Here is a 25,126-nt window from a genome sequence, read left to right on the forward strand (position 1 = left end):
TTTAATCTCCACTACATGTTAGACAAAATCCCAACCACTTGAAAATTGCAAGTTACTCATTCTTACTTTATTTAAACTTATTTGGTTTCTGATTACACACCTTATCACTAACCTTAGCAGGCACTGACTAGCTAATTTGGGCTTCCCTACTCTCTTTTTTTCTCGGATGCAAACTGGTCTCATCCTTTGCAGGAGATAGAGATGTTCCTCTTGTTTGTTTGTTTGCTTGACTGAATACCTGCAGGTTGTGGGATCGCCAGAACAGCTTTCCTACCTGGGTCTTTGCTTGCTCCTCCTGCTCGTGGCTTCGCTGCCTTGCTCTTCTTCGCTTCAGACAGCTGCTTCAGTCTCTTTGTGACGGCCTCTGTCTCTGTTGCACTCTCCCTCCGCTTCGCCATGTTTGTCTTCTGCAACTTTTGTGAATGAAAAACTCGTATTTTCCTCTCTGGCAGAACTACTGTAGCACGCAGCGACAGGCTGGAGTCCCCCTAGTTGCACAACATTGCTTTCATAACATGGATGTAGGTTCCATGTGTAGGTTTCATAACACAGAGCTGAGCTGCGCCGCCATAGCTGTTGTGGGACAAGTTTCTGACGTCACGTCCGCTTCCTCGCTACAGCTACCAAAGAGTATATAGAAGGCAAGAGGCGAAGATGTGTTTTCTTGACAAACATCAATATTCTAAATTATTGGCCCTAAGTAAGCTTCCTGTTGCAGTGTTTGCTAATACAATGACAGGGAATAAACTAGTCCAAACTGTTCCTAGCAACAGCATTCTGGTGAAACAGTCTCAAAAAGGAGTATATAGAAGGGAAGAGCGAGATGCTTTTGCACAGCATCAGTCTTGGGTTTCTTGGCTAGAGCGGCCTCAGCAGCTTCTCTGGCCCATGGAGCTTGCTTTTCCTCAGCAGTAGTGATAGCTCTTTTCTCAGGAGATCGAGTTGATGATGATCCTGAGGTATCTCGAAACAGAGCCCGTTGCCTATCCCTTTTATAAAAGAAAACCCATCACAATTGCTCGAGTGACATCACTGATGATGTCATAGACATTGATTGGTGACGTCATCGACGATGATGTCACAATGTCTATGACATCATCAGTGATTATGTCACCGTCTATGACATCATCAGTGACATCACAATTGCTCGTGTGTAACCAAAACCACAATTGCTGGAGTGTAGTGACATCACTGATGATGTCATAGACATTGTGCATTGTACATGTGCTCTGGCCGGTGAAAGCGGCAGATCGCGCAAAATTGCAGTTCAGAAGGCCCGGAAAGCCGAGTTTTGCACCCCCACCGCCAAATGCATCCCCACCTCACGGGAGCGTATTGTAATGATTTATACGGAAACTTAACTGTTTACAAATGATATAATTATCTGGGTAGACGTGATCTCCAGGCCAGGGGGTCTATCCTGGCTCATGGAGACCGACTTTGATGCATAAAATCCGCATCGAGGTGACTTCCATGCTTGGGGCTCTCTTGTGCTTAAAATCCGGCTACAGGTGACCTCGAGGCCTGGGGTCTCTCCTAGCTTTATGGAGGGGGAGGCAAGTCTCGGCGGTTTGTACCTGCCGAGATTTGCATCCCTGTTTTTAAGTTAAAATGTGGTGGGGATGCAATTCTCGGCGGGGGTGCAAAACTCGGCATGACACCGGCAGCCTTGCCACAGAAATTCCTTTCACACACAGGCCAGCAGCACCGCCACATTCCCGTCCTGCGGTGTGCTTTGCGACAGCCACCGCTCCCGGGTTGAAATGGGGCGTGAACCATTAGCGAGAAGGGCATGACGTAAACATAAAGCATTGGCGCCTAGTGTGATGTGTAAAGCGATGTGATGTGTATTTTCCTGAGAGGTAAGGATCCACTTAATCCAAAAAGGGGCTTAAATACCTTTAAAACAGTACTTTGAAAATCAAACATCAAGAATGCAAAATGCCAAGTTTTCCGATAAACACCCACCAGCTGTTTACGCCTAGCTTTAATATCCTTGAATTAATTAGAAGTGTAATAAAAACTAAAAGAAGATTATGCCTATTTCCACTTTTATTCAAATACAAATAACTTTGCTGCCTAAAGAAACAGATGAAAGTTCAATTTGTGCACATCTCAGATTAGAACTCACAACCTCTAATCTGATGGCAGCTGACATACACAGTGAACCACAAAGGCACTGCCACTGATGCAGTATTTCTCTCTGTAGGACTGTATTTCTCTCTGTATGACTTTTGAAGTGCCTGCATGGCTATAGGTCAAAATCTGGAAAAGGCTACTGTATATTTGAGCTTTTAGTCAATTTAGAAATAGTTAAGTAGACTCAGTTATGGCAAGAGATTAATTTCTGGACTTCCAAACATCAATTTAGACTCTTGATCACTTTCTAAATTGATTAAAAGCAACAATACAGTATAACAATTTCCTGGTTTCAGCCTCACTAATTTATATAATTCATGCTAATTTCCAGTTTTGTCGATTAATTAGCTCATTATGGTAATTACTCAAATTGCCCAACATGCAACTCTTACCAACTAAGTTGAATTTCATCCACTAGGCATAAATATGACATTTCAATCATAAAAGTTCACAAGAAACAACATTACTGGGTCGAAGAAATTTCCAGGAGACTATTGTGACACCTTGCCCTAAAGCCTAAAGAGTAAATGTGGAGTGACACCAGAGGTTTAGCGCAGGTGTAAGCAACCACCACCACCACCACCCCCCAAGCGGAATGTACCGATGTACCTGAAGGAAGCCTCACTTTCATGTGAGCGAGAGACCTTAAGAGAGAGTGAGAGAGAGAGAGAACAGAGGTCAGCCAAAATTCCGCTGTAAAAAGTTTGACCTGTCTGATTTAAAAAAAATTACATTTCAGCTGTCAATCAACATGCAATAAAATCCCGCACGTTGGATTTGTAGCAGGGTTACTGTGGGAGGACTGAAGCTTACATGGTAGACTACACACCACAAGCTGACCTGAAGGAAGCCTGGCTTTTGTTTGAGTGAGTGACAGTGACAGGGAATGAGAGAGAGAGAGAACCAGAGTCAGGCCAAAGTCCCGCTGTAAAAAGTTTGACCTGTCTGGTTTTTAAAATGTTACATTTCAGCTGTCAATCAACATAAAGCTGGTGTGTGTGTGTGTGTGTGTGGGGGGGGGGGGGGGGGGGGGGGTGGTCATAAAGTCTCAGAGAAATTGAATGGTCAAAAAAACTAAGATAAGAGCTCTTCCTTTATGTTTTTATTTATTTTCCAGACATTTTATGCTTTATTGACAGATGTATCGTAAGAGAAGGACACAGAAGTGTGGGAGAGAGAGACAGAGAGAGAGAGAGAGAGGGGGGGGGGGGGGGGGGGGGGGGGGTGACCACAGTGACCTGAACCAGGTCACTCTGGGAGGACTGAGGCTTACATGGTAAACTACACACTCAACTCAGTGTGCCACCAGGGGACACCTTCTGGTCTTAATTAATAATCACTTTATTGAACAGCAGTAGGAAGTGACAAAACAAAACTTAGGAGTAAAACTGTGTGTTAAACAGCAGCCAGCAAAGAGGTTCCTCCATAAAATCTGTTGCAAACACTTTTTTTCACCCGCCACTTCCACTCACCATGCCGAAGGGGAAATGTAGGTCTGAGCAGTTCTAATCAGTTCATCCAAATCTAATCAGTTCATCCTTGTGAGGTCACAGTGACCTTGAACTTTGACCTTTGAGGACCAAAATCGAATCAGTTCATCATTGAGTCCAAGTGGACGTTTGAGCCAAAGTGACCTTGAAATTTGACAACCAAAATCTTTTTTTTAACAATATATTTATTGTGACCACCAACATCTATTTTGTATGACACTTACTTTTAGGTGATCTTAAATGTCTCCCTGCAGCATGTATTGTTTCCCCCTGTGTGATAAGATCAAAGCCAAAACAATGCCTGGAGACAGTCACCTATGGGGGGCCGGCCAGGCAGAGCCCACAGCCAGTATTTCAATAGCAGAATGATGCCTCCACACTGGCACTGTTGTCAAGTTTAAATCATGTGAACTGTGATCAAGGAGTTTCATCCACCTCCAACGTGGTGAAAATGATCTAATCAAGCGTTGTCTTCCGGGCTGGGGCACACAGAACACACAACGGTGTTGTCAAAAGGCACAGGAGCCACTAGTTGAGGGACACTACCCACAAGCACAGCCAACCAACTACCCACATGGGGGGCAGTGCCCATCTAAACTCTGAACAGTGTGTAGAGGACATCCTGGACTGTCCCCAGTACAGTGTGTAGAGCACATCCTGGACAAATGTGGACACACTGTACCACCTGATTGTATAGTAGAGGGAGTGTATATATATATATATATATGAGGAAAAGCGCGCTGCCTGCTCGTCAATGTCACTTCTCCTAGGGGAAATCAAAACAAAGCACACAAAAAAAAGGCTCCATGCGCTGTGTTTTGTGTGCAATGGAGGCGCTCTTGACGTGATTTCCAAAGCGTTCACACACATTTGGTGTGTTATCACACTATTACCCCCCCCTATTACAATGTTGTTACCGAGCTGTAATGTAAAATGCTAGCAGAGTTTCTTATACTGGTGAAAATAGCTTTGTAACCACAATGAAGAGCTCCCAAGCAAAACAAGATATTGTTTATTTTTTTCTAGTCAATACAAATAATGCATTTAATTTGCAAACCTACAACCCTAAGTAAACATATTCTTGCACAGTGGTTCTCAAATTTTTTCACATGAAGGACCCCTAAACGGACAAGAATTGGACCACGGACCCCCATTTGATAGATTCAATAAAATCAAGATTCAATCAATTTATTGCCATGTCAACAAAGTTGATAGGAATTTGTCTTGGTTCACTCTCAAATCTCTGATAGGATTTTGTCCTGATACGGTCCCCCATATAATAAAATTGATGCTTTTAGATGTTTTATTACAGAAAGTGTATAAAACCCATGACCAAAATAGTCATTGTGTTACTTATGAATGGAATTATAGCTAAAATAAATTACCCCCTTTTGGCTGGGGACCCCCTGGAACCCCCTCTCAAGGACCCCCATTTGAGAACCACTTGCATACTATTTGCTGTGTGGATAGAAAAACCAAAAGTACAATGTGGATGAGGAGTTGAGAAAGGTATAAACTGGCACAAACTGGTGCAAGTCAAAACTTTTTTTGTTTTTTTTTGTTAAAGCAAGTAAAAAGATTAAAATGTATTTGTTCATTCCTGTCCTAGCAACACCAAACGTACTGCTGTTTCCCAAAAGACTGTGAATCTCTACGTTGATGAGCACACAAAACGGTATTAATTGTAGCATGGTCATTTAGACTAACTATACTGTTACTCAGTTCTGCTGTTTTTGAATGTTGTAATTCCATCAAACTGGCTAAATATTTTCATTCAGAAAACTCTATTTGCAGGTTTATTTTCTTACAAAAAGAACACACAGGAAAACACCGTTCTATAGAAAAGGCACTAGTGGAAACATAATTAGCTTGAATTGTATTGAAGTGTTTTAAAAATCACAGCATTATCAGCAGCACACCAATTAGTATCTCCAACCCAGAGACGCTCACAAGTCATTTTTTTCCAAGTCCAAGTCAAGTCTCAAGTCTTTGGTCACAAGTCCAAGTCAAGTCTCAAGTCTCTTATGGATGAATGTTCTATCATCTGCTGGATGCCATCTGGTCTGCTTAGAACACTGCACAGATAAAACTAATGAATTCAAAGCATGTATTGTATTATCATCACTCCTTTATCTATTCGCATACAGTAGCCTATCAGCATTGATTGGATGACATCAGTAGACATTTCCTTAATGTTAACGCACCAAAAAAATAAAAAATAAAGATTGTTCACCAGTCCCAAACCTCAAGTCCAAGTCAAGTCTCAAGTCTTTGAGGACGAGTTTCAACTCGAGTCTCAAGTCACTGTGTGTGTGTGACATAAGTGCGACTCAAGTCCAAGTCCCAAGTCCAAGTCCCCATCTCTGCTCCAACTCAGTAGATGGCTTTACAGTCCTCTGGCATTGATTTGACAGCCAGCAGTGAATGATCCCCTTCAGCTTGAGGAGGCACCCGTGTTCCTCTGAAGAGGCGCAAGAACAACATCTGCGTTCTTCTGCTCGCTCTCGGCACTGTACAAGTCGTGCTCTTGAATGTACTGAACCACAGCATCGGGCAGCAGGTACCTGACACTCTGTCCTCGCCGGAGCGCCCGTCGCACGTGAGTGGCCGAAATCTCGTTGGTCACCCATTCGTGGACCACGTGGATGTTCCTGCGATGCTCCCACAGCACTTCCGACTGGTGGATGAACTTGTGGGGGTCGTTGCCGTTGCGGGTGATGCAGACCACACCGTAGCGGCCCACGATCTCTTTGATCTCCTCCTGTTTCCACAGGTTGGGAACCCCGAAGGACTCCAGGACATCGGCCCCGCACAGCAGCATCAGCTGAGGGGCATCTGAGAGGCAATTAGAAAAAAACAGAGGAACCTTATGGTGGAGTTACTGCTGCCTGCTAGAAGGCAATGCTAAGGCAGTGTCAACAGTGCATGTTGACACTGCGAGATCCAGATGACACACATTTTATCACATGTACTGTACACACTCACACCTCAAGCACACATGAGGCTCAAGTGCCAGGAAGAGGTGTGTGTGTTTAGTCGGAGTGAAGGGGAATCCCTTTCCGCTTTGTTTTGACGAAGATTTGGATTGTGCTGATAACATCAGATAACATCGCTGATGACGCGTCCTAGCGCATGCTGTAGTATGTATTTTAGAATATAGAATCCTGGCTCCCCGGGCCAGTGACACTTAGGAATAGACTAGGTGACAACCAAGTATAGATTGGTGACGAGCTGGAGAGACAGTTGACGGTCGGAGAGACGGCATTCGGTACGGGATGGGTTTAGCACCCCAGCCTGGCTCTCTCGTGAGGGAGAAATCCACAAACGCTACAGCCTCCTGAAAATCTGTGCAAAGATCGGCGCGGGCTGGGGTCCTTCAGGCTAGAGCGAGGTGCTCGGCGCAGGCGAATGACGTGCAGTGCACAGGCCCTCTTGATGCGTCCTTGAGGCATCCTCTCAGCCTCTGGATTGCCTTTGCCACGGGAGGGTCTGGTGAGACGAAGGAGGAGCGCGGCCGGGAGTTACCCACAGAGCCTAGATCCTCCATGCACCGAAGGGCCAATACTGCGATGTAGCACTAGCTCTATTGCAGCGGATTGGGCGTGCTCGCTTTAGCCCTTCCGTGGGCAACGTTGCAGACAGAGTAGGAAGGCTGATCCGTGAGCGGCTTCTGGGACGCGAGTCGGGGTCTTAATTGGCCTCGGCTGGGTCTACTGGGCGAGGGTGTATGATGTTGACAGACCCGAAACACCTTACGACCCCAGATAACATCACTGATGAAGCGTCCTAGCGCATGCGGTAGTATGTATTTTAGAATATGCAATAAAGCAGGCCTGCTTGGTACTTTCGGTGGATGGTTGTAAAGATGACGGAGCATTCCTACCCCCCGCTATACCAGAGTGAGAGTAAGAGGAGCCAGACTCTCTCCTGCACTGGCACATTGTGAAACGGAGAGTCTGGCAATTGAAACTAGTGCTCGAGTGACATCACTGGTGATGACATCAATTCTATACATACGTGATCAGGATCCGACTGGTGCCGTCGCCTGTCTGGACTCAGAAAGCAAAAAGGAGGGGCAGCGCAGCAGACAGAGACGACTACATGAAGGTTATACAGTCATTGTACACAGCCTGAGCCTACATACTGTATACTGTACCTCTTCTCATGCGATGAGATGGAGCCTCATTCTCCTGTCGGCGTCTTTTTTTGGGGTATTTGACAGTGTCCACCTCATCATCGTTCTGCTCTACTGCTGCCACTTCCCCATAGTGATGCCTAAGTGAGGACAGACAGCAGTCAGCACAGCAGAGACACATACATACATACATCTTATTGAATTTTTGTTGGATTACTATTGAAGCATTTTCTGTTGGAACTAAACTATTTCTGTGTGGATTATTGGACATTATTGGATTATTGGACTGCCTGTAAAGGACATTTTATTTTGGTTTGGCTTCAATATACACTTTTTCCTGAACTCTATATTTCTGTGTCTTGCTGGTTATTGGTGTGCAGTGTTGGTTTATTGAGTGCTATTGCTGGGTGTGTTGGATTTATGCAATGTGGAATCATCACAAAGTGAAGAGATCTTGTGTTCATGTATCCATGTAGGGGTAATATAAAATATTTGTTGGAATTAACCCCGGCTGGCACCCCGCAACTTCTAGGCGATCCGCTACAATACATACATATATTTCCCCCGGAAGTGTTTGGCTAATAGCACTGCATACTGGTTCCCATAGTAGGTCATAGTAGGCATCTTGTGCGCTACGCCTACGCGTGCTCGATTGCGAAGAGGAAGTGATGGTGGCAGGAGAGGTACAGGAAGCTGGGAAAAACGGTAGGGCTGTCCCAGAGTCTATTTTTTCAAATAAAAATAGACTCTGGGTTCCCAGATTGCTACACCTATAATGTCTGTCAAGTAACAACCCTGGATAATACCAGACAGTGCTAGCCTGCAGCAAGCTCTTCCATTCAAACTCACAAGACATACAAGGTTGTCAATCTTCACATCTGCCAAATTAGCATGCTTGTACTCACCGGATAACTTTAGACGTCTCGACCCACTCTGGCTGTAAGGTCTCCCAGGGATCGACTTCGATCCAGCCAGAGTTGTCTGCTGCCAGTTGGGACATCTTCACACGGTGGCAGGCCTCAATCAAACCCTTCTTCTTATAGCCGTCACCCACGGGAGAGATGATGCCTCTCATCACCCTATAGCGGCCTGAGGTGTTAAGATAGTGGGATAGAAGAGTATTCAAAGTATTTTTATTCGTTTTTCGATAGGTCATACAAAATACAAAATACATTTGGTACATTTTTTACAAAATCCCGTCCCACAAGTACCCCTAGCCTATTACATCTAGCCATCACACATCACAATATAACAATGGTAAGTATCATTTAAAAAAATAGACACACAAAGAACATAAATAAGGAAAAGAAAAAGGATAAAAAGGGTAATAAAACTAAAGAAATATGGGAGAAGGGTAAGTCTATACATTTGAGACGCTTGAGGCGTCCATTTTCTCTGCCTGGTCCAGAACTGGTTGCCAAATGGTGTAAAAGTTGAGATCACAACCCCTTGTAGTATATTGATTTTTTTCTAGGGTCAGACTAGAGGATACATAAGATCTCCCGACCGATATTATCGGCCGATATTGGCGATTATCGATATATCGGTATCGGCCGATATTTATTTTTTTTATCGGCCGATTTTTTTTTTTTTTTTTTTTTTTTTTTTTTTATAAATATATATATATATAAGTTATAGACAGCATGGACAGCATGTTGTGTATATTTGATATTTTTTCTTAACTATTTGTTCTATTGTGTTTTTGTATTTCTAGTTATTTATAATTATTAAATTCCCAGTTAAGTTTACTGTTTCATTGCATTGAGTTTATTAATGAGCTGTAAAATATCCTGCCTACATCACATATTTCAATTCATGTCAACTCAATCATATCTTTGTCAAGTGTTTGATATTTGAGGGTTGCTGATGTGGTGCCTCCTCTGGTCGTTAAGGGCGCCTGTTCGGAAGGGAGGGGAACTCGTTGGAATATCGTGATCCTCCCACGTGCTATGTCCTACCGGTGAAGCTTCCCCTGTCAGGTGAAAAGAAGCGGCTGGCTAACTGCCCATGTGGAAGCATGGAGCCAGTTTTCGGCTCTCCCCAGATCGGCAGAGGGTGGAGCAGCAACCAGGATAAATAAATAAAAAATTAGCACTAATGGGGGATTAGCACTAATGGGGGATAAACATTTGATGATAAAAAAAAAAAAAAAAAAAAAAAAAATATCGGCCGATATTATCGGTATCGGTAATTTTTTATTCCCTAAAATCGGTATCGTATCGGTTTCAAAAATCCCATATCGGTCGGGCTCTAATCTCTAACCCAGAGATTGAAAGTTGGAGGAAGCTTTTCTTTCCATTTAAGGAGTAAGTTAAGTTAAGTTATAAGTTAAGTTTTAAGGAGTAAGTAAGTCTTCTAGCCACAAGTGTAGGAGAGGCTATCATCATCCTTTTGCTGCATTGGTTGAGAGGGAGATCCTGCGGAACTTTGCCAAATATTGCTATTAGAGCAAGAGGTTCAATGGGTATTTCTACAATATATACACAATATATAGATTTCCAAAAAACTGTCAATTCTGGGAAGAGCCAAAACATGTGATAAAGTGGCTGGTGTTGTTCTACAGCGATCACAATTAGGGTCGATGTTTGGTGTCAATTTGGCCAATCTCGCTTTAGACCAATGTGTACAATGTTGAATTGTATGACTTTATGCTTAAACAAATTAAAGATGATTATATCTTATCTAATATAGATTAGAAGATATATTTAAAAATTTCTGGGACGCCTTTTTCCTTGTTAACTTTTGTTAACGATTACTTTATTTTGTGACGTTATATTTAGTTTTGAACACTGTAGCACTTTCAGATTCACTGTGAATAAAAAGTGCAGTACAAATAAAATGCATTATTATTAGCAGTAGTAGTAGTAGTAAAAACAGCACAGTAGACGGCACTGTGTTTTTTTTTGGTAGATAGGTAGGTGATCAATTTAGAATACACAAAGTGAAGTGACTCAACTGATATGAGGGATTGAAAAGCCTCAGTCACTCTATTGAACAACTGGTCTCAATTAATTTCATAAACTTGACACACACACAACTTGACATGTCTGAGGAAGGGCTTTGCCCCGAAACGTCACACATTTTTTGTGGTCTCCAATTAAACTTTTGGGAGCAGCTACCAGTGTGCGGACTCTATTTTTTATCACTTACTTGCAATTCGGTCCTGCACCTGGTTTTAACTCTTCACTGCTGGATGTGCGTGCCTTTTTGTACTTTTTTTTTAAATCATAAACTTGACACACATCACTGTTTGCATTTTATTGACATAATATATCCATATCTGAAAGATAATATCATCTTTTGTAAAGTGTCTTTGAGTATCATCATGTAAAGCCCTTTATAAATAAAATCTATTGTTATAAATTCAGCCCACCTGTGTCTTCCAGGTGATCTCGAGCGAGTTCAAACATCCTCAGGTGCATGTTGGTGATGGGATTGAAGGACCCACAGGCCAGCAGGGTCACTTGGATTACATCCTGACACTCCATGCCTCATACTGGAGCTGAGGTTTCACTACAAGAACAGGAAAAAGTAGAATGTAGGCTACTAGAAATCTTGTGCGCTTGCTCGATGACATCATAATTGCTCGAGTGACATCACTAATGACATCACAATTGCTCAAGTGACATCACTTCCGTCACAAGTCGTGACACCATGATGCACCCGGAACCCACTTAGCATATTTTAACTAAAAGAAATAGTTTTAATTTGACAACATAAATATGAAATGGACCAACGTTTATGTTCTGTTGCAGTGTTTGCAATAGCTGACAGGAAATTATGTTCGATTGCAAACTGTTCAGTTCCACTGTTCTCGAGGGTCACACACAAACAGGCTGGTCAAGAATGCTAGTTTCCTCTTTGATCAATTTGATCAATCGAAACCGATCGAAACCAAACGGTTGGCTAAACCAACCAGGGAACCAGCTCGCCAAATGAAAGCGTCTAACGTCACCAAACATTTGATAGGATAATGTAGAATACCAATGAACACAATTTACTATTTCAAAACAGAACTCTCACACAAAAAGAGGACATGACTTCGTTCATAATGTGGAATTATGCACAAAAACAGTGCTAATACTCACTGCACAACCTGGCGAACAGGGGCGAACAGTTTACTTCTGGTATCAGCGTCACTAGCCGCCCCATGCTCCGCCCCTGGTAGCCCCTGATTGGACTACATTGTGATCAAGCGTTGTGATAGGATAGAAACGACCAGGAAGAAGAAGGCCGCACCCACAGCTCGCGAGCTACGTTCAGAGTCACAGTCCCCACTATTCACAAAGGCTTTCAGCGCACTGAAATATTTGGCAACCATCTATTTTATGATAAAATAGTCAAGTACGGTACAAATATTAGTACAAATAGTTTTACTTCTGGACGTTTTGAACCATTGCCATATATTGAACAGGCGCCACACGACTATTAAGAGACTGTTTACAAAGGGAGAGCAGGTGAGATTATTATCATAGCTTTATTATGCTAGCTTTTGCTTCCAACACATCGTTAGATAAATCCATCCACAGTTTGTTATGATGGTGTCACATTCAGAACTATTTTGTTATAATATGGTATTACCATTATGGCAAGACAGTCTCTACAGGTACGAGTTAACTTACTTTTTTACTTACCAGGTTAGCTAGCTAGGTTGATGTTGGTATCGTCGCCAAGTAAAGTCCATATCCCGCTGTAACTAGCTAACTAATCTCTGTTTTGTGTTTTGCTTGCTCTCTGTAGGTTGAAAGCTGTCAAAGTATGGCATCTCGCGGGAAATCAGAAACTGGAAAATTGAGGCAAAATATGGAAGAACAACTGGACAGACTGATGCAACAGCTTCAGGATCTGGAGGAATGCAGGTAAATTACAAACTTACATTGAAAGCTTATGTGTAGAGGGTCTTTTTTTAACTGAATGAGTAGTTATGACCGTTTCGGATTGGACACAAATATCTAGTCTGTGCCAGCTATTTGGCGTGAAAATGTTTCTATATATGATATCCCACATCTATACACATTTTCCTTCCAATCTGTGTGTATTACAGAGAAGATCTGGATGAGGAAGAGTATGAGGAGACCAAGAAGGAAACCCTGGAACAGCTGAGTGAATTCAATGACTCTTTGAAGAAGATCATGACCGGAGACATGACACTTGTGGATGAGCTGAGTGGAATGCAGCTGGTATGGGCTTTATGTGGATCTACTCATTTTACTGTGCAGTAACTCTACTCATTTTACTGTGCGGTAAGGCTGTAGTAAGCCTTTGTAAGAGGTTGTAGTTGAAGATAGTAATCCACTTGTGAAATGGTAAATGTTTTGAGGTCTCCTTCTCCTTTAGGCAATCCAGGCTGCCATCAGCCAAGCGTTCAAAACCCCAGAGGTCATCCGACTGTTTGCTAAGAAGCAGCCAGGACAGCTGAGGACCAGGCTAGCAGAGGTTTGCGTTATAATCTTAAGGATATATTTTAAACATAGCTGTTTATGGCCCCGACTACTCTTCCAAATGTTTGTAATGTGTTTGTTTGTGTGTGTGTGTGTGTGTGTGTGTGTGTTTTCCCCCGGCATAATGTGTGGCATTCTGCACAGATGGACCGAGATGTCATGGTGGGGAAGCTGTCACGGGACGTGTACACCCAGCAGAAAGTGGAAATCCTCACGGCCTTGAGAAAACTGGGAGAGAAGGTCAGGAACACTGACAGCACAGATGTGATGCTTCCCATGGATGACTTAGAGGCTTGTGACCATGACTCTCCTCACATTAACTCTTAAAGCTGTAGACTTATTTCAGTTAGTTGGCAGTAGACTGACATAAGTTGCCATAACAGGCCATATACTCATTTCAGGGAGGAGCTGTAACATTTGAGCTTTAGACATGTTATAATGAATCATGTGAAATAACCGTTTTATTTTTGTTTCTGTCCATTCTGACAGCTCACTACAGAGGAAGAGACTTTCCTAGTAGAAAATGCTACAGCCACTCTCAGCCAGTTTGAAAAGGTCACCGCAGACCTAGGTGAGAATAATACACCTGTACATGTGTTTCAGTTGAAATATTTAATCATACAAGTTTTATTTATCAACAGAGCATTTAGTATTCATATTTACCTTGCTTTGCCTTCTTTTTCAGGGTCAGAAGACAAAATTATGGCTTTGGCGAGCTCTGGTGTGAAAACCAAGGCATAGTAATACTACAAACTGTCCATTTTAAATCAGCGTTCGTTGCCAACAAAAAAAAGTGCCAATCGACCATTGATCTTGTAAATAATCATTGCACTAGCAGGTGTTTGTAAACCCTAATACTTTTTAACTATTGTTTTATATGCCCAAAACTTTTGTAAATGTATTTTATTTGTTCAGATAACTGTAAATGGTCTGTATTATAGCTACTAGAGTATAATTTGACAAGTAGTTAGACATTATGTGGAGCATAGGGCAGGCAGTTAATGGGAAATATTTTCTTGTGATTTGTGTTGTATTGCTTATTGGCATGCTGCTAAGTCTGTCTGTCTTAAACACTTAAATCTCTCATTGGTGTATTTATGATGATTGTATTCACAAGTGCTGCAGATGATCAAGATGGGATTTATTTGAACTAAACTGTGCTGTCTACAGGGATGTGGACAAAATAATGGAAATACCACTTTAACTTTGAATAACCAACAATCACATTACAAAGGCAGCTACACTACCGAGTCATAGAGTTATCATTAAAGTAGCAGTTTTTTTTTACCCTTTATTTTACCAGGTAGTCACTTGAGATCAATCTCTTTTTCAAGTAAGACCTGGTCTGACATGTCTGACAATCATCACTTTTATTGTGATTTTTCAAAGCGACATGAGGCAACTTACAGACCTCCAAAGAGACCAAATAGACAGCGCCCAAATTGCAGGTGTAAAAAAAAAAAAGTAATCACCTGATGTTTAAGTGTCAGGATTTGATCTGATTTGTGTAGAAATTCTCGTTCTACCTTTCATTTTGGTCTTTCGCCACCAGGGGACACTAATGCCTTAAAGTTAAAACAGTATACATCACTTAGCCTCATGCACAAATATTGTGAAATGCTGCTTATTATGCACTAATTATGAATGAAGGACAGAAAGAATTTATACCCCATCTCATCATCCTTTATTTTGTTTATGAGCAAGCATCAACTTCACTACAATTTGCCTTTCAATTGGTAGAAAAGTGAGAGCAGCCCCAATAAGCAAAAAAGGAAGCATCCAACCGTTCTGAAAACATCGTCACCTTCCATTTTGAGCAAATATTTCAAAGAAAAACATGTTTTGAGTGGCGTGGACTTGTGAAACAGACAATCTTGAGAATCAGTAGTTTTACCACGTCTCCTTTTCTCACTCCGGTCTCACAAACCCCACATGGAGCATATACACAAAAGGTGGTTCATGCAACGTTAAGTTCCCCTTACTTTGTTGTGTTACCTTATATGGCTGCATTTTCAACTTGTTAGGCAGTGACAATTCATTTCAATGCAGAGAAAAATACACATATCTCAGGCTGATCAGAAGTATGACCCCAGAAAACTTGAGATGCCAGCTAGAGTCTCTGTGAAGACTCGACTTCAGAGTCAGTGTGCACTGTGAGTCAGTGTGCACATTACTGTAACCCATTGCGTTGTACTTTTCAGGAAAATGATAGATGGAATATTGCATTGGATATGACGTGAGATTTTTTGGAGTTGACAGTTATTTGGAGTTATTATATTTAGTTTTGAAGTTATTATATCCTAGTTCTGGTGAATTCCATGCCGCCCTCAAAAACATCTGTCAGCAACTCAGGCAATAGTACACTGTTCAAAATTACCTTCCACTATACACAAATAGGTAAATTTATACCCACATATGCTGCCTAGGGCAATGCAATAATGTACATCTTTTTAGAGGTGGATTCTGTCAATATGATTTAGTACAATATCTATAGAAGATACAATATGGATCTACTTTCTCTACACATCAACATGGACACATGACATCTATGTAAAACATTTTCACTTTTAATCAAACTAGCGGTGGAGTATTGTTACAACAAAATGAAAGAAAATGGCATCCCCAGCTCCATAAGAAATCTAGCATTAAATGATAACAAAATAAGAAGAAAAAGGTTTGCCACAACTAAAAGAGCATGGATGATGTGTTTTTGTGTTAATGTGTTAATTGTGTTGTGATCGGCAAAAGGCACTCCCAACTCGGCCGGCTCAGACTCAGCCCCCTATAGCGGGCCGAGTCATCATGGAGGGGAGACTGTCAACCACATTTCCACTGTTGACCACAGACCATAAATAAATTGAACCTAAAAACAAATACAACTGAGCGACTCCTGACATATGGTTTGCTCGAAACCATCAGAAGTGGCCTGGAAACTGTCTTGAAAAAAAAAGAAAACTTGCAAAGCATTTAAATGGATTATTGTATTCATGATTTTGGCCTCTGAAAATAGTTTTGCATGCGAAATATGACACCATCTGTGCCAACGTTTCTAATCCTTTCCCACCTGATAATGCCACACTTTCCTGTTCACTTAAGTGAACAGAAAGACTCGGGGGGTCTTACCGTGTGCACGTTTGAAAAATCTATACATTTTACTTGGAACCGGAAAACATTAGACGAACATTAAATCATTCGACGTAGAGATACATTTGTGCCTGGTATGTGAAAGATATACAACAATGATGAACAACAGCCATGTCTGAGAGGAGATAGAGGTTGGACACATCTTCCCAATTAATTGTATAAGTTTTATACTAATACCAGAAGGAAAATAAGTTTACCAAATGTAAACAAATATCTTAGAACAACTCTACAGTACAGTTCCATGTACAATAAAATCTAGTGGTCTACTGCAAAAAATATTTCATTTTAAAATTCAAACAATAAAGATTCATTTTTAAAGTGTTTTCCCCATCGCAACAAGTGCAGTTTTCCCCCTTAGCTGGAATTCCTTGAATCAGAAAGGAAAAGCGACGGGGAAAGACGCTGCTTATATTGTGATAAGCAACCAGTTTAAAAATGCATCTAATATATATTTCAGGTTAAATAGCCGTGCCATGAAAAAAATCTTTAAAAATATTTTTTTTTTTTGCAATGAAGCAATCCTGAAATGTGCTTTCATTTCTCTCCTCAAAAACAATGCTAGCAACTGCACTATTCAACCAAGCTCCGCTAAAGCTAGTCTGTCAACATAAACCTGCTCTCTCAGTAGTTTGCAGAGATTTTTCGTTCCTTCCTACTTCTGTCACCACAGCAGGACTGGAGTATGGAGGAAGGGCTTCTTAAAGCTGCTGAGGAAACATCTCTACTTGTCCAAATGCATTGGCAGAAATATTAGTACCCATGTTTCAAGAGCAACAGCGCTATACCTGGCCTGGTGTTTGTTCTGCACACAAGACAAAGTTTGTACATATTATGCATTTTCTCTGAGTAGGATTACTCTGAAGGAAAACAAAAACCCTCCTGTACAACAGTGAACTCTAAATGGGAATGAAATACATTGCTCAGGAAGAGCGTTGCCACTTGTGCAAGCAAAGCAAAGCATAATGTGAAGCTGAAACCATCGAGCGCTCCTGCCTATCTGAAAGCAAAATAAATGTCCTCTGCGAAAACACAAAAAGACAAAATGGACACCACTTTGCCATGGAAACCTCCGCTTAACAGTCCTGGGTTTCTCATCTTGGAAGCAGACATTTTTGTACAAGCATGATGGAAACAGCTTTTTGCGACATGCTACAGCCTCTGTGACACAAATATTCTACATTACGTACCGCGTCGTTTTAGATATTGGACCCCCTTGTGTAGGCCGATCACTACCACATCGACTAATTACATGGTTTCTTTATATTTACAAGAAAAAAAATTAAAAAGCAATTTATTCCTCTACACATAGCCTATGACTTTTCAAATATCTTCATGCACTAAAAGAAGAGAGAGAAAAAAAATGCAGTCTACTTGTTCAAAGCGTCATCTCGCTTAACTCTGTGTGGACTACAAGTCAAGAAAACCCAAGTCAAAGCTATACATGATTTTAGCGGCAAATACATCTAAAAAAAAAAAACAATAACGCAAAGAATATACATTTAAAAAAATCTCCATTTGAAAGCCTTTTACGTCCGAGAGAAAACAAAAAAGTGCACGGTTGGCTTCCTCACGTAGTTCAGAACAAATTTTAATGTAGACCAAGTTTTCCTGGGAATTAAAATATAATAAATAAAAAAATAAAGAGTAAAAATCAGCGACCCGGTGATTACTACACTACACTGAGTACCACCACTAAGATAACAACAGGAAAACCTGGACCATATATACGTTGAAGGGATTTTTGTTTTGCGTGTTTTTTACATCATGGCTCCTTGGAAATTGTATGGGTGTGTGCGTGTGCATGTGCGTGTGTGTGTGTGAGGGCAGTGAGTATGAGGATTTGAGTGCGAGTGTTTGGTACGTGTGTGCAGGGGAGACTGTGTTGAGGGGTGTGTGTGTTCTAGTAGGTGAGTGTGGAGTCATCCCACTCCAGCTGCTGCTGTCTGCTAGCCGCCTGCTGGTCCTCTGGCTCCGCCCCCTCCTCCTCCTCGCTGCTGTCCGACTCGGCGCTCGTGATGTCGTCTTCCTCCTCGCCATCCTCGCTCTCCTCCTCCTCTTCCTCCTCCTCCTCGCTGCTGTGCTGGTCCTCGTACGTCTGCATTAAACACAGAAGGGAGGAGAGAGAGAGAGAGAGAGAGAGAGAGAGAGAGAGAGAGAGAGTCATTTTCTGAAAGAAGAATCTAAACATCTGGAGGTCAACACCGCTGCACCATACATTATGTTATTATGTTACTATATATGTTATTATGTTGTAATGTGGATACAGGAGAGGACGACTCCGGGATGACTCGATCTTGTCTTGTTTTGCGAATTTTCACAATGAATAGAAAAATAAAACGCATCAGACTCAGTGTCCAAGGTTTCTGTGCCTAGCGATTTTCATTGGATGATGGGTTAAAAATACGCATGCAAAAAATACGAAATTGACCTAAAAATAGATAAATAAATAAACAAATGAGTGTGAATTGTAAGCTTATATAATACCTCAGAATTATGAGGCATGACCCCACTGCAGATTTGCACACCCTCCCCATCAGCCTGCAGGTCTGATATTGGTTTAAAGTGCTTAGTGAACATTTTACTTTGTGCATTTCCATGATATGCTTTTATGTTTGCCTTTATGCTGCTTTCTTGGCTGCGTCTCCCCCCGAAATCCCCCAAAAATAATCCAAATATGAGTCCTTTAATGTATATTCATAATCAACGTAAAGCTCCTCAGACTTCCGTAACAAAGTCTCTCCCCGCACCTCCCTCAGTGGGTTGTCTGAGGAAAGAGCTCAGATGAAACTAGGCCACACAGGCACTGCTATACAAGGGTTTGGATTCTGACTTTGTTTGAGTGGTGTGTGTGTGTGTGTGTGTGTGTTTTACCTCCATGGGGTTGACGGTGATGGTGAGGGCCGAGTCGTCCCAGTCCATCTCGTTCTCCTTGCCGTGCTCCTGGTCCGTCACGGTGCGCTGGTGCGCGGCGCGGATGCGGAACACGCCCAGGATGATCATGAACACCAGGAAGCTGACGCACACTACGATGACGACGGTGGCGGCGCTGGGGACCACTGCGCGCACGCATGCACACACAATCAACAACACAAACAAACACACAAAATGACAGGTTAGAGGTGAGCTGGGTTCAATTCACACATGGGCAAAGTGGTGAAAACCTCCTTTACCGCTTGCCCCATGCTACATGTGTTACACAGACACCGCTTGTTTAGGGACCTTTGTAGGCCACTAGTTTTGCTGTAGAGTTAGCGGGACAAAGTGGATCCCTGCTGCGCCTGCACAGTACCTAATGGGCTTTAAGTGAAGTGCAGAGGAATGCTGTTGGCAGCTCTAGGTGTGTCTTTCTTTAAATAGCTCCATGCTAGCAGGAGAGGGCCTCTCCTGTGCTGTGCCGCGGCTAAGCGAGCTTGTCAGCCGAGAAGATTACTGATGCCGGGAAGCAAAAGGTTGTGCTCAGAGCACCGCCTCTCCAGATGTCACAGACAGCACTCGAGTGTAATCCCTGAACTTGTGCCATTAACCCATTGATACCTGATGCAGCATTTGCGTATATAATCCCTCATTTGTGTGTGTATCCCTTAAAGGGATATACGCACAAATGCTGCATCAGGTATCAATGGGTTAAAAAGTGGGGAAACAACCAGTGTTTCATGTGTCCCACTTCTGCTTAATAGACTATAATCCCCGGCAATGCTGTCCGTGAAATTAAGCAGATTACTTGATGTTTGATTCTGAGGTCGGTCTTAACTGTGATAAGAGATTAGTCAAATATATTATTCTTTTCTTTGTTATTATTACTACTGCTATTATTAGTATTGTTGTATCGATCAAACCATATATTCTACACTGACGTTTTTTGTTTTTCAGTTGTTGTTTTTGTCCCCCTATCCCACACATGGTGTTGACGTGTTTGTCTTTTGTTCGTTATAGAAAAGAGATGGTGACTGACGTAATACTGTAACTGTAATTGTAATAATATTGTAATATACAGATATTCGCCATTCTCATTTAAAAAAAAATCAAAAAAGAAAAAGAAAAAAGAGATTAGTAAAATAATCTACAACAATTACTGTGATTGGGGCCCTGGTCAATCTAAAAATGCCCAACATGATACTCGTGATTCTAAAAGAAGCTATTGGATTCTATCACAATGAATGAAAGCTATAAAAACGGGAAGGTTCTGTGAATTTGCGCTCTATGTGTTAAGTAAAATTAACTGGAATCATTCTTAAAAAAATGCTCTTCTTTTCATTGTGAACAGCAGAGGGGAGGGAAAAACTCGCACCCTACTTTCCTAGTCAGAGAAATGGAGCCTGGTTCAGCGTTGAATGAAGTTGAAAATTAAATTCATTTTTGGTTTTATTGTCATTTCTATGATGAACCATAACCATTGCTGCTACTTATCTTTTGGTGAGATGCTTATTAAATAGTTCAGAGATGCTTCAGAAAAGGTGGATTCTAGGTACAAAGTTTACCTGGGAAAAACAGTACACATCTGGCCTGTTGAGGAATACGTTTGTACCTACAGGTAGATGGACGTGTGTTAGCCCAGGTGAGCTAGAGTGCCCCGATTAATAAATCTGTCCAGTATTTGAACCCTAGCATTTGAACTGGCTCCATGTGGTGACTCATCTGAATGAGTACAGCACCTGGCGCAGGTCAGTGTTTCAGTACCTGAGGCCTGGTGAGCGTTGACCAGGTTATGACCAGACAGATCCACAGAGGCATGGTGGACTGGGTTGATGAAGTTGGGCTGCACCATGGCGTTGTTTGCATGCTCCATGGGATTGGCTGAATGGATCACGTTCACCTGGACACACACACACGCACACACACACACACACACACGCGCGCGCGCGCACGCACACACACACACACACACACACACACACACACACACACACACACACACACACACACACACACACACACACACACACACACACACACACACACACGTATATAACAGTCATAAAATGTGAATAGTGAGTGGGAGGGTAAACAAGAATGATGTCTTCTTCCTTTATAAGCTGAATGCCTCCCTGGCAGTATGACAAGGACACTCTTTCCAGACCCTCTGTTGTGCATGAGTCACGGTTGGGCGGTGCGAGTGATAAATGTCCAGTCGTACCTCGACCTTGAAGTCGTTGCTGATGTAGCGGCCGTTGAGTTCAGAGCAGACCAGTTTGAACTTCCTGTCGAAGAGAGCCTCGGTGTGCCAGTTCTTGTAACGGATGAGGTGCAGGACCTGCTCATAGTTGCCCATGGTGTTCACACCTGGAGCACACAGAGAGGGGGGGGGGGGGGGGTTGTGTCACGTGACATGTGAGCAGAAATAATCCGAAAATGTCTCTTTATTCAATTATTTTTGTCGGATGGCATGTCTGTAAAAGCGGATGTTTGTAAAATGATTTAGGAATGAACGCTTTGATTTAGACACTGATAATCCTAATACATCTGATATAGGCAGAACTAATTTTAAATCGCTCTGGATTAAAGTGTCAGCTAAATACAAAAAAATGCCTATAGAGGTACAATATGTATGAGTAGATATGTATTTGATGTCATGACACAACATGCACTACACTGAATATCCTTGAGTGTGCGCTTCAATGTGGCCTGTTTAGACCCTGTTCTGGCTACAGGCAGCTACATGCTAGTGAGGCGAGTCCAGCCCGGCCCCGCTCTGTGGCCCCGTACCGGTGATGACAAGGCCCAGGTTGGAAGAGCTCATCTCCAGGCCGCGCTGCTGCAGCTGGGCCAGGTCCACCTCCAGACTCTCGTGCTCTCCATCCAGCTCGTCTCCCACAGCGGTCACTTCACACGTGTCCAGGTTGTGCATGATCTCCTCCGACACCACCGTCTCTTGGACTGCATGAAGCGTGGAGAGAAAAGGATTTAGAATAAAGAGTTGTACGGCACAACTGATGATTGTCTGCTGTTACATGAGTTCTTCTGAATTTCTGAACACTGGAACTTGAGACAATCACAAAAACCCGACAGTCAACCTGACAAATACTTGAACCAATTCCGCAAAGACTCAATCGCATTTTCAGCTTTTTTTTTTTTTTTTGGATTGAAAATCACACTACAGACAATTCTGTACTTGTGGCATACAACTTCATAACAAAAATATTTTATGTTGACAATGAAGGAGTCTGGGCAATGAGTGCAGCCTCTCCACACCTGAGCAGGAGACTTACTGTATGTGAACATGGTACTGTTAAACAATGCTACAGTATGCAATGTGTCCTGCGGCAAACAAACAAAACTGTAATATCCAATCAAAATAGGTGCATATTTTAACAGTCTCATCTGGGGCATCGTGTGTTTTTCATTAACTCATTCACCGCCAGTTTAGGACTGCCAATATTTAGCACAGGCCAAAGATTTTCATAATTGTTGGTCATCTTTCAAGACCCACAGTAAATTATCTATTAGCACCAGAGTGATTTGCAATACCTCAAAATGAAGATGTACGTCTCTGGGTTCACCAGGAAAAAAAAGTGAGCTTTTAGCATGTTCTGTACTCTACTTATAGCCATTTATATACACCCTGTTTTCCCCCAAAAGTTCTCCCTGAGAAAATAAACAGGAGAAAAGGCAATTTTTGTAAAAGGGCACAATCTCAGGAAGAACTCACTCTCAATTCTTTTATTTTGAACTGTATTGACATCAGACATGTAAATATTATTCGTTAGGACACAAATGACAAAAATATATATATATATATATATATATATATACACATGAAGTGCTTTTTTTTTAAATTCAACAATACAGTTTACTCGGTGTGAGTGTGCAGACAGACAGACAGACAGACAGACAGACAGACACACCGACAGACAGACAGACAGACAGACAGACAGACACACACACACACACACACACACACACACACACACACACACGATCCCCGATCCCCCTTTTAGATTTCTAACCCCACATAGGATAAGCAATAACCACGCCCTGTGGCGCTGGGATTGGCCAGGAGCAACACTGGAGGGCACGCAGCCCAGCGATTTCATGAACTGAATAGCTCTTGAGAAAGGACAGCGGGCTGCTGTGAATGCCGCTTCTGCCTTGTGCCTTGCTGTTGTGTGTTTATTTTGCACCCGTCCTCGTCCATGTCTCCCTGTCATATCTTCCCTGCTATCTGATCGTTCCCGTTTTCCCCTCGGCTATTCAACACGTCCTCACCGCCCTCGCAAACTGATCGATCATTTCCTCATTCCTCCGATGATCAAACACATCTCTTGATTACTTTCTCCCGGCTGGCACAGAGGAAGGCGACTCCAGCTCGTGCAGCGCGCCGAGGCGCGTTTCAATGGCGTTTCTCCTGTCTGCACAAGGAAGCGTTACCAGTTTTCTGCTTTTCCTCTTGCTCAATTTCAAAACAACAGCTGCGGTATGTGTTTGTTCACGTGTTGTCTTAGATGATAGGGACCTGATACCATGTGACAGGCTGGGGAAGTGTTTAAACTACGCCCTGCAGTAATAAAAACAAAAACACGTCAAACACGTCATTGGCGGGGAGGGCTATTTCTGATAACACGTCAAAGACGTCATTGGCGGTGAATGAGTTAAGCTTATGATGACACTAATTAACATTTCATGCACATTTGCACCTTGTGACTCCTGTTAAGCCATGCTTACTGTACACGTCTAACTGTGCAGCTCAAACACAGAGTCTGAACTCCGCCTCTTGCTGTCCAGCGTGGCAAATTAGTTTATTACAGGGTGCAAGGTGGGTCAGGGTGTTGTTGACTGTAGGTAACAGCAGCACATCGCTGTAAGTCCCTTTGTCCCATATGGTGTGTTGTTCACCACAGCACATTGTATCTCCCTCCATGTCACCAACCTCCTATTGTCTGTCCTTCTCTCCCTCTTTCAGCTCGCACACAAGCCTAACAGATGGCATGGCGGGTCAACTGCCCCCTCCCATAAAGCATGTAGTAAACAACTTATACCTCCCCCCCCTCTCTCTCTCTCTCTCGCTCTCTGTCCAATCCCTTCCTCTTTCTGCCCTAATCCTCTGCGTCACCGGCGTCATCTACATAGATATCAGCTGTACACTGTTGCCTCAGGAACCTACTCCACACTTAAGGTAATCAGCTGAGTCACTGTTGCCTCAGGAACCTACTCCACACTTAAGGTAATCAGCTGAGTCACTGTTGCCTCAGGAACCTACTCCACACTTAAGGCAATCAGTTGAGTCACTGTTGCCTCAGGAACCGACTCCACACTTAAGGTAATCAGCTGAGTCACTGTTGCCTCAGGAACCTACTCCACACTTAAGGTAATCAGCTGAGTCACTGTTGCCTCAGGAACCTACTCCACACTTAAGGCAATCAGCTGAGTCACTGTTGCCTCAGGAACCTACTCCACACTTAAGGTAATCAGCTGAGTCACTGTTGCCTCAGGAACCTACTCCACACTTAAGGTAATCAGCTGAGTCACTGTTGCCTCAGGAACCTACTGCACACTTAAGGCAATCAGCTGAGTCACTGTTGCCTCAGGAACCTACTCCACACTTAAGGTAATCAGCTGAGTCACTGTTGCCTCAGGAACCTACTGCACACTTAAGGTAATCAGCTGAGTCACTGTTGCCTCAGGAACCTACTGCACACTTAAGGTAATCAGCTGAGTCACTGTTGCCTCAGGAACCTACTCCACACTTAAGGTAATCAGCTGAGTCACTGTTGCCTCAGGAACCTACTGCACACTTAAGGTAATCAGCTGAGTCACTGTTGCCTCAGGAACCTACTCCACAC

At 42.6% G+C, this 25,126-nt stretch overlaps 4 protein-coding genes across 6 annotated transcripts in view; 1 reads left to right on the forward strand and 3 right to left on the reverse strand.

Annotated features, from left to right (window-relative positions):
* The window catches only part of xpc (xeroderma pigmentosum, complementation group C), a gene marked incomplete at its 5' end in the record, with an annotated part of 12,482 nt that extends 12,084 nt beyond the window's left edge, over window positions 1-398 (reverse strand). The window contains one exon of the mRNA XM_083639248.1: window positions 275-398. Coding sequence (XP_083495374.1) covers window positions 275-398 — 124 coding nt within the window. The remainder of the gene's footprint in view (window positions 1-274) is intronic.
* A 4,257-nt stretch (window positions 399-4,655) lies between these two features.
* nmnat1 (nicotinamide nucleotide adenylyltransferase 1) lies at window positions 4,656-12,447 on the reverse strand. Of its 2 annotated transcripts, none has more exons than XM_083638537.1 (5): window positions 12,399-12,447; window positions 11,138-11,277; window positions 8,670-8,853; window positions 7,786-7,904; window positions 4,656-6,464 (listed from the first exon to the last, which is right to left on the reverse strand). In XM_083638537.1, exons 2-5 carry the CDS (start codon window positions 11,250-11,252, stop codon window positions 6,064-6,066), a joined length of 819 nt encoding a protein of 272 aa, XP_083494663.1. In that variant the 5' UTR covers window positions 11,253-11,277; window positions 12,399-12,447; the 3' UTR covers window positions 4,656-6,063. The 2 variants fall into 2 exon arrangements, with proteins under 2 accessions (XP_083494663.1, XP_083494664.1); XM_083638538.1 differs by lacking the exon at window positions 12,399-12,447 and adding an exon at window positions 11,853-11,879.
* On the forward strand, window positions 12,059-14,284 carry lzic (leucine zipper and CTNNBIP1 domain containing). Its single transcript, XM_083638539.1, has 7 exons — window positions 12,059-12,221; window positions 12,505-12,623; window positions 12,809-12,944; window positions 13,102-13,200; window positions 13,350-13,445; window positions 13,695-13,776; window positions 13,891-14,284. Exons 2-7 carry the CDS (start codon window positions 12,523-12,525, stop codon window positions 13,944-13,946), a joined length of 570 nt encoding a protein of 189 aa, XP_083494665.1. The 5' UTR covers window positions 12,059-12,221; window positions 12,505-12,522; the 3' UTR covers window positions 13,947-14,284.
* Window positions 14,285-16,820: 2,536 nt separating this feature from the next.
* clstn1 (calsyntenin 1) overlaps window positions 16,821-25,126 on the reverse strand; it is a 58,368-nt gene continuing 50,062 nt past the window's right edge. For both annotated transcript variants that reach the window (XM_083639452.1, XM_083639453.1), the window contains 5 exons: window positions 22,053-22,223; window positions 21,484-21,629; window positions 21,027-21,162; window positions 19,221-19,405; window positions 16,821-18,444 (listed from right to left, as the gene is read on the reverse strand). In XM_083639452.1, coding sequence (XP_083495578.1) covers window positions 18,250-18,444; window positions 19,221-19,405; window positions 21,027-21,162; window positions 21,484-21,629; window positions 22,053-22,223 — 833 coding nt within the window. In that variant the 3' untranslated portion in view covers window positions 16,821-18,249. The remainder of the gene's footprint in view (window positions 18,445-19,220; window positions 19,406-21,026; window positions 21,163-21,483; window positions 21,630-22,052; window positions 22,224-25,126) is intronic.

This window comes from Poromitra crassiceps (genome assembly GCF_964638095.1).
Source record: "Poromitra crassiceps genome assembly, chromosome: 6".
Classification (NCBI taxonomy): Eukaryota; Metazoa; Chordata; class Actinopteri; order Beryciformes; family Melamphaidae; genus Poromitra; species Poromitra crassiceps.